The sequence below is a fragment of the Setaria italica genome, chromosome I (assembly GCF_000263155.2).
Source record: "Setaria italica strain Yugu1 chromosome I, Setaria_italica_v2.0, whole genome shotgun sequence".
NCBI lineage: Eukaryota > Viridiplantae > Streptophyta > Magnoliopsida > Poales > Poaceae > Setaria > Setaria italica.
Window position 1 is genome coordinate 1,127,576 of NC_028450.1, and position 9,793 is coordinate 1,137,368.

Genomic DNA, 9,793 nt, shown 5'->3' on the forward strand with positions numbered 1-9,793 from the left:
TCCGGCAACGACCGTATCCAGGCCTGCCCCAGCAAGAGCTCTTCTTCGTGTGCAGCCTGCGGGGCCACTGCGCAAATGGCATGAAGATCACCATAGCAGCCTAACGAGATGATGGCATTGGCATCAATTCTCGAGTGGAAAAAATAGAAGTCATTGGCAATGATGACGTGTCCATCTAGTGTGTGCTGTGTTTAATTTGTGACGTGTCATAGTGTCATAAGAATATCATAACGTAATGTCCGCTGTTAGGCCAATCTCAATGGGTCATGAGAGTTTTATGGACATTAATTATATGACACTTCAACAATTTTACTGATTTGGCAAACTTATTATGAGAAGAGAGAAATGGAGAGTTTTATCCCCATAATTGCTAGATTCATGTGCATCACGTGTCATTTTTAGAAGGTTTGGAGCCAGAAACTCATCACTTTGATAACTGAGTGACAATGACAACATAATTATTAGGACTAACAGTTTATCAAGCATGTACTTTATAGGCTTCTTATGTCCTAAAGGATGGAACCCAAATCATGACAAGATCCAAAACATTCATATCAAGTGATCCAAACCATAGTAAAACAACGACCTTCAAATTATTCTATGTTATCCAAGTCATAGTATTCAAATCATAATCAAAATCCACATGATGGTTAAAGAACATGCACTAGATGTATTCACCGGAATATCTGATGGTGGTATCCGACGAAGGCATTGGACAAAGTTTGGCTAGGGAATCAAACCCAAGTCTACCGGATTATCCTACGGCCATTGGAGGAAACATTGGATAAAAGAATAGTGCCACTACAAAAGAAGTTAATGCAGCGGATGATCATCCGATGGGGTGGAAATTGAAGGTGTTGGGCAAATAGACTTGGTCATAGTTTGGAGCAAAGAATGGAGTATAGCACCGGAAGATCCGATGGTACCAATATGCAGGCGTTGGAGCAATCACCAGATGGATGAGCACAAGATTATTCAGCACCAAATGATCAGATGGGGCAAGAAAGGTGGCATCAGAGTTTTCGTCGCATGATCATGGAGGGAGCACGTAAGCGCGGATTGAAGAAAAATAGACCCACTGGAATATCCAAGAGACCATCGGATAAAGGCGTCGGAGCTTTGGGAAGTAAGTGGTCCGACGTCTATGTGCGAAAAATAGGGCACCGTAGTATCCGATACAACCCATATGTGACCATCGGATATTCCGATGACTCACTAGCTTTTGCTAGCCATTGGAGCAATGGATCCTTTAAGTTTGTTGGGCTATTTATTAACCTCTACTTGTTTATTTAGAGTTGTTATATAGTGAGTGGAAGATCCATCAACAGCATATTCATGTCAACAAAATTGCTAAAGTGATCATTCAAGGCAATTAGCACAAGCTTAGAGAGTGATTAGTGCTAGATTAGGCTCAAAGTGAGAGAAAGCAAAGTATTGCTACCTTGTGGCTGGTTTAAGGAGTGAACCACCATCATAAGCTTGATGGGCCGGACCTTGCGACCTTGGTGGCTCGACGGAAAGTCTTCAATCCTCCAGCTTGGTGTGAAGCAACGACGACGTCCATATGTAGGGGACAAGATACCCCTTTCTTCGTGGAGGAGCTTCATAGTTGCAGATGGCGCCAAGGTGACCGGAAGAAAGGGAGTGGTGAGCATTACATTTGTGGCAAGCTTCTCATCTAGCTTGGTGAGAGCCTTTGTGACAAGTCTCAAAGATATCTTCGAGCCAATAATCACCGTATTGAGTTGGCATACTTTCTAACCCATACCTTTACATTTTTGCATGCCATCCTTGCTATATGAGTGCCTTTACTTTCTTACAGTAATTCTAGTTAGGATTGGCCCTAAATTGCAAAATTCTTTGTAAGTGGAAAATTTCACACTAGATCAACCTTAAAATGCGCATCTAGATAGCATAACCTAGTTTATATTCATGCAAATAGTGGAAGCCGTTGCCTTAATGTTTTAAATTTCTTAATTCACCCATCCCCTATACGAGCACTCATTTCTTACCATATGTGCATTTTTGACTTATCATGCTTATTATAATCCCTAGCTACTGAAATCATTTTTGCATCATAATGTAGCCCATTGGAACGACTAACAAATCAGTGCATTAATAAAGCTGAAAAAACATTATTACTGTATATATTGTACATCAGCTCATATTTACCACTCGTGGAGCAAGGTTTGTTAGAATTTTAGGACACGCATGAACTTCTAGTAATATTGATGATTTTGGTGGCCAACATGTGGTTCAATTGTATTCTCAAACCAGACAACGCCTATATCTTTTGATAAAATCTTTACAAATTACAAACAATATGTTTTGATGTGTTTACATCGAAAATCAAAGTTGAAAACCACATAGGTAGCTAGATTAATTTGTCTTGTAAAGCATTCCCATAATATGATAAAAAAAAGTGAATTTACTTACAACACTTTAATAAAAAAAATAATGACCAAAGCTATATACTCGATCCAAAGACCATGCCATTAATTAAGTAGGAGTATAGTAGAAGTGCTTTATAACTGGAGGGAGCAGGTGCTTAGATCAAAGTAAAGCTCGCACGGAAGCACGTGAGAGATGGGGCCACATAATGCACGTTAGGCACAGGCTATATAACCCAGTAGTTAGGCCTTGCTTAATAATTGACCTAGCCAAATCTTTTTGCCAACACAAACATCGATTGATCCTCGCATTTGATTATCTTTCGGGTTAGGAAGACCGGTATTGACGTCACTGCGTAGGCAATTCAACCACCTGCAGTGTAATTTTGGACGAGTAAAATGTAAGCGCTTCAGGTAGAGGTTGATGGATCAAGCTGAACACAGGCTAAAAACATACTACAATGTATGGAAATATAGTGATGTGTTAGTGGGGGTGAAAATATACCCTGCAGCTTTGTTTGATCGAGAATGGCAGAATGCCTCCGCTGTGTATTGGAGCGATCGGTTAAACCAAAATTATGCGATCTCGAGGTCAGCACATATTTTAGCGGTCAAGTAGAAAACATATTTTGCCGACAAGTGTCTCATTATCGACGGGTACGTTACTTGCTATTAAAAATAGATGATTAGTATCTGAGTTAGAGGCTTAAAATTAGATGGATATATGCTCAGTCACAAATAACCAAACTAATTAACTGAGTTCCTCTACTTATTGGCAATAGAAAAACATCACCGGCAGTCCAATTCTCTGACTCGCATCGAACGGCGAATGAAGTCGATGAAGTATGCTTGTCATGGAACTGTGCAAGTGCCAGAAGGCAGTATAATATTAATTGTGACGGTCAGCTACTCAGCTTTGTGCTATCTCTTTCGCTTGCTTTCGCAATTAGCCTTGATCCAAGCTGTAAACTAAATCAAGCCCGGCCGTAGCATATGGATGCAAGAACAAAAGAAAGCGATAGGCGTTAGGCGTTGATTCTTGATTGCTTAGTTAGCCTAAGCCGAATCTCTTGTTGCCAGCGCACGTAGTAGACACGAGCCTCGATCCTCGCATTTGAAAGATCCATCGGCGCTGACGTCACTGCATACGCAAATTCATTCAACTACCGGGCAGTCTAAAATTTTCAGTCGGTAGATGATGGATACATCAAGCTGGAACACTGGCTAAACATACATACAAATATGTAAGTGTTGTTATCCATAATGACGATCGATTTAACCGGCTGAAAATGACGCCGCTGCGAACCCTTTGATTGTCTGCTGCTTGGAGAATGGTAGTAGAATGTTAATGCTACTGCCTACTGCAGCTGATGTATGTGCATATAGTGACGGATTATATTAGCATATAGCATTTGAATATAGTAAGTCAGCACACCGTGTGCCTTCGTTTCGAAGCAAGGTACGGTAAGAATTGGAATCCGCCGCGTGCATTATATTGGCTCGTCGTCGGCGTCACAAATTTTCTTTATCACAGGTTTGCTGATACGGCCTCCAATTTAATACTTTTGATTGAGTAGCAATGTCTGTGAAATATGTTATTTTAAAAATACTAGAGCTACATATTATGGTAATATTTTTCATTATGAGTCTACTGTTTCTGATTATTATGCTTTGTGCTGCAGATCTCTATATGAAATTTTAAATATGAATGGAGAAATCTAAAAAGATTTGATTTAGGATCTGATAAATTAATTGGACTTATATTTGTGACAAGATGAATTTTGTGGTAGAACAATATTAGAAATTACATTTTTGAGTTGTGTTCGAACATTTCAAAATGATTTGAAAAGTATCAAAATGTTACATTACTTTTATTATGTATCACAAATAACAGAGTTTAGTTGCCAAACATGTATTTCGGAGAGGTCTATGTAAAAAATGTCCTTTTATTTGTGAATGAAGAAAGTAATATATTACACTTTCTTTTACCAACGTGAAGGGTGACAGAGATCACCAGAGATGAGGGACAGTGGGAAAGGGTATAAAAGATTCCTCAATATATTTAATTTGACCCCCAGATTTATCATGTAATATTTGGGTGTACCGGTGTACCACGATTATATTTTCATGCAATCCTCTTCCCTTAGAAAAAAGAGTTTTGGCCACCAACTTTTTTTCTGACGGAAAGGAAACTGTGGGAGTTTTGCCTCTGGCAATCCAGTTCGTAGGAGTAGAACAATAAGCGGTCATTTCCAATTCTACCCTCCAATAACCGGCTTGACTTTTCCGCTCGGCACCACGCCACCACCACCGTCCACCGCCCAGCCCACCACCACTTTGACTTCCCTACTAACCGGGACCCACAGACGCGCATGTGGGTCCCGCACTGCGCCTGTTACAAATACCATTTCCACCCGGGCCTTCCGTTCCGTCGCAGTCACAGGCCGTCCGGCTCACCGCGTTCCCCTCCCGAGCACGCCACCATGGCCCGCCCGTCAGCCACCGCTGCGCTCCTACTCCTCCTCCTCTCCCTCCTCGCCGTCGTCGCGCACTGCCGCCCCATCGAAGCGCAGTCCGCCACCGACGACGCCGAACCAGTCGCCGCCGTCGCGGCCGGCGACGACGACGAGAATGGCCCGCCCAACCCCATACTCCCCGCCGAGGCGGGCGCCGCCGCCGGGGTGGCCCTCCCGGCGGAGGAGCAGCAGCACCACGGGTTCCTCCGCCTGCCGTCCCACCGGCTCCGCCACCACCGCCCCTGCCGCCACGGCCCCTTCTTCCACCGCCACCACCTCTGGTGGGCGCTCCACCACGGCGCCTTAGGGGACGCGCCGATGCGCCGGTTCCACCACCACCGCCACGGCGAGGCTCTGAGCCACCTGGCGGCCTTGCCTTTGCCTGCGGAGGAGGCCAGGGAGGCGGCGGGGGAGGAGGTGAAGGCCGTGGCCGAGCCGGACCCGGATCGCTCGCTCCCCGGCGGTGACGGTGAGCCGGCTTTCGGCGACGCCGACGGCGCCCATGAGGCAGAGACAGACCACGAGGACGAGAGCGCGGCGGTCACGGCGTTGAAGAAGGAGATGCTGCGGAGGTGGTTCCACCACCGCCACGGCATGCGCCTCCACCACCGCCACCACGACGAGCCGGAGGAGGAAGCCGCGGCGGAGGGCCTGAAGCGGTTCCACCACCACCTTCACAAGGAAGAGGAGGAGAAAGACATGACGAGAAAGCGGTTCCGTCACGCCGAGCACGATGACAGCGACAGCGACGACGAGGATGAGGAGGTGGAGGAGATGGTCCGGCGGTTCAGGAAGGCCATCATGCGGAGGAGGTTCGGCCACGGCCGCCGCTTCCACCACCACCACCACGGCTACGGCTACCGCCACGCCGAGGAGACCGAGAAGGCGGATGCACAGGATGAGGGCGGCGTGGTGGCGTGGATCAAGGGCCTCATCAACCGGTTCTAGAGCTGGTCCATTTCCCCCGGCCCTTCTTGCATTGGTTGAGTCACGCGTACGGCCTTGCCTGCTTGTTCCTTCGTGCGCCCCCTCTAGTGCTCCTGCAGTGCAGCATTTCGTTGGTATCATGCATGCTGTGTTTTTTATCTACGGTGTGTCTACGTACTTGTGTGACAGTGTAGTACCTGCTCGTGTGCAGCGTGCTTTGTCATGTGATTCTATATGCACGCATATGCCTTTGGTTTTTTTTTTTCAGTCAGAAGGATCATGTTCTTCAAGTAATGTGCACTTGTGCGGTCGGTCTGCAATGTATACCACGATTCGATTCGTCGTATGTGTATCCTATCTCGTATTTGAGACTGTCTGCTGTTTGCGTGCCTTCGCGCAGGAGCCTGAGCTCTGAATACGCAACGATTTACATTGTGAGTAACTGGTGTAGCATGATAATAGCATCTCCCCGTCTGATCTGAACCCAAATCGTGCAAACTCCGATAGCTGCCAGTAGATGTTTGCCAGCGCCCTGGAGAAGCCAAACATCTATGTATACCACACTTCTACAATTCTGCGTGCAACGCCTGCGAGACACGGTCAGGTACTCACTCAGGTTTTCATGTTGTATGCTCATTCACAGTCAAACAGTCACTGACTGAAGTTGATCACACTAGTTTGTATGAAGTGCTCAAGTGCATAAACCAACATTGAGAAGTGAAACGAAGTATTCACCATGATTTCGAGACCCTATTTGGCGCAGCTCCAATCCATGGCCTGATGTCTGTCGGTGCAAACACTGCTCCGTTAATAAGTTAGGATCGACGGCGGGGAGCCGTTGCAACGTCGCTGGAGTGGGATCACGACATGATGGCTGACATCGTGTTTATTTGTTTTTTATATACCTTTTTATTTATGTTTTTGGTCAGACCGACTGTCTTCCTGCAACGAATCATGCCCTTGGTTTGCACTTGTGTGGTGTCTTTGTGTAGTTTGACGAGCTCAAGGTCAGTGCACCCGCGTTGTACGCCGCATGTCACTGCATGCGCAATTTGAGCTCGACGAAGCAACCACCGTACTGCTCCAGATCTTGGCAGGTTATGCAAATTAATCTATCTGATGAAGTGATGATGATGAGTCTATGATTGTTTACCGTATCGTTTAAAAACCAAGATTGTTTACCGTATGTTGACATGTAGCTTCGAAATTTAGTATCTGAATTCGAAGTAACAGGTGTTGGCACAAATGGCAGCAGCAATATACCAATTAATCCCTCATCTTGTGATCAATAATGAGAAGAACATCTACCAACAGATATGCAGCAGAATAATAATAATCACATGCACAAAGACATAATGATTTACGTGGGAAAACCTCCTCAAGGTGAGGAGTAAAAACCCACGGGACCAATCGAACCACTCCAAGCTTCCACTGTAATCAACAAATGGTTACAACGAATCTTCTCTAGGACCTCTAGAGGATTACACCAGCAGTAACACATTCACCATAATGCAACTTGGCATTTGCAACAACAACCACAACCACTAACAAGAGGTATGACTACTGTCAAAATGAAAATGCACAGATTCTGTCCCCTTTGGTAATCGGTTCGTATCTCACAAACTACAGGTCCACTGTGCATAAACTTTGGTAGGATTTCAGTTCCACGAGTTCCCAAACCACTGACAAAGTTTTAGCTCAATCGGACACCGTTTCACCACCCAAACTAATCATCTACAGAAACCGCTCTGTGCTGAAACTGTAGTCATCCGAACTGACAAAACCACTCCCAAATCTGATGCTCTGCTGAACCAAACCTCAAACCAACTGACCAGATCTAAGTACTCTAATTGTAGAATGAGATCACCAAGCTTGGCGCAAATTCAAGCACATTTGAGCCTCCAATCACAAGCTTGAGGTCGATCTACCTGGAGCCACCAAATCCGAACAGATTTTCTTCTCCTTCTTCTTCCTCTCCTCTCTTGATTGTGTTGTGAGTGTTCTACTCTCTCCCCCTCACCAAGTGACGTCCAGAACTAGGAGAAGATAGGGGCTAGGGTTTTCTTTGCTTCCCTTCTCTTGCAAGAAGCGACCTCCGCCATTGATTCCAACCAAAATCAATGGCTCACAAGAACTTGCTTTGCCATGACACAGCTCCCCTTGCATAGGTAATCAAATACCCTAAAGTAGACTTCCAGTTGTCAACATCCCCGGCCATATCTGCATCTGTGTATGCAGCTAACACAGGCTCACTTCTCGCAAAACAGTGTTTCAGATTAGTGCTGCTCCGGAGGTACCTCAAAATCCACTTCACGACTTCCCAATGTGGTCTTCCTGGATTAGACATAAATCTACTGATAGTACTAACTGCATGAGCAATGTCGGGCCTTGTACACACCATAGCATACATCAAACTTCCAACTGCTGAGATGTATAAGGAACATGCTGCATTTCCTTCTTCATCTCATTAGTAGAAGGGCATTGCTTGGTGCTTAACTTGAAATGAGCTGCAAGTGGATAGCTCGTAGCTTTTGCATTGTCTATCTTGAATCTACAAAGTACTTTCTCAATATACTTCTCTTGAGACAAGTATAACTTGTTGGAGTTTCTGTCTCTCTCAATTCTCATCCCGAGAATTTGCTTTGCTAGCCCCAAGTCTTTCATGGCAAAAGACTTGATCAACTGTTTCTTCAGCACTGCAACCCTAGAGACATTCCTATCAACAATCAAGATATCATCAACATAGAGCAACAAGATGATAAAATCATCACCTGAGAATCTCTGAAAGAAAACACAATGGTCTGATCTACTTCTCTTGTAGCCTTGCTCTCCCATAACTGAATCAAATTTCAAATACCATTATCTTGGTGCTTGTTTCAGGCCATAAAGACTCTTTTTTAGTTTGCACACATAATCTTTTTTGCCCTTCACAAGAAATCCCTCAGGCTGCTCCATGTAGATCTCTTCCTCTAAATCACCATTAAGGAAGGCTATCTTCACATCCATTTGCTCAACCTCCAAGTTGAGGCTAGCTGCCAAGCCAAGGATCACTCTAATTGATGTGAATTTCACCACAGGAGAAAATATTTCACCAAAATCAACGCCTTTCTACTATCCTTTCACAACAAGCCTGGCCTTGTACCTTGGATGTGGTGTGTGCTCTTCTTGCTTGATTCTGTAGACCCACTTATTTTTTCCAAAGCTTTCTTGCCCTTGGGCAACTTCACCAACTCATAAGTATGATTCTTATGCAAGTGTCAGATTTAGTGACCGACAGTCCACCAGGGGGTTACCCAAGTGGTAGATTTGTAGGCAACGGAGATCGCAAGACCAAGAACTCGAATGGTAACACAGAGGTGCAAGGTTTAGACAGGTTCGAGCCTCTGGACAGTAATACCCTACGTCCTGTGTTTTGGTGGATTGTATAGCTGGTATGGCATGCGAAGAGTTGAGATACCCTTGGGAAGCGCCCCTGACTGCCTTATATAGGTTGATGACCTAGGCTTACAATCGGATAGGATCTAATCGTAGTCGGTTGTTACATGGAAAGCAATCTGAATCGGTTTACAATAAGTATGCCATGATATCCTGGCAGAATCCATTCGCCCGGCCTCCTAGCTTGTGCTCCATGCGTTTTCATGCCTTGGTCCGCATGGCACGGTCGAGCGGGATGAATTGCTAGGGCCGACCAGTATCCTGGTCGGTGGGGACCCGTGGGTACCCTCATCCCTCAAGCCTCCGAGCGATGAGGAGTCGAACAAGAACCTGACGAATGCACAACAAAGCTTGTAGTGAACTCGGCTAAAGGTGCGGTGTCGTCATAGTGATGGAGAGGCTGCGCAGTGCTCAAAAAAGGAAAAAAAATTGAAGCTTCCAAAGGCGGTATGACCAAATGTGCATGGCTATGCAACTGCCGAGCTCCAGGATGTCTAGCATCCTGTAGATTAAAGGGAAGCACAT

At 45.4% G+C, this 9,793-nt stretch overlaps 1 protein-coding gene across 1 annotated transcript; it reads left to right on the top strand.

Annotated features, from left to right (window-relative positions):
* The first annotated feature begins 4,798 nt into the window (after positions 1-4,798).
* On the top strand, positions 4,799-6,205 carry LOC101767880. Its single transcript, XM_004951227.3, has one exon. It carries the CDS (start codon positions 4,874-4,876, stop codon positions 5,852-5,854), a length of 981 nt encoding a protein of 326 aa, XP_004951284.2. The 5' UTR covers positions 4,799-4,873; the 3' UTR covers positions 5,855-6,205.
* The last annotated feature ends 3,588 nt before the right edge of the window (positions 6,206-9,793 follow it).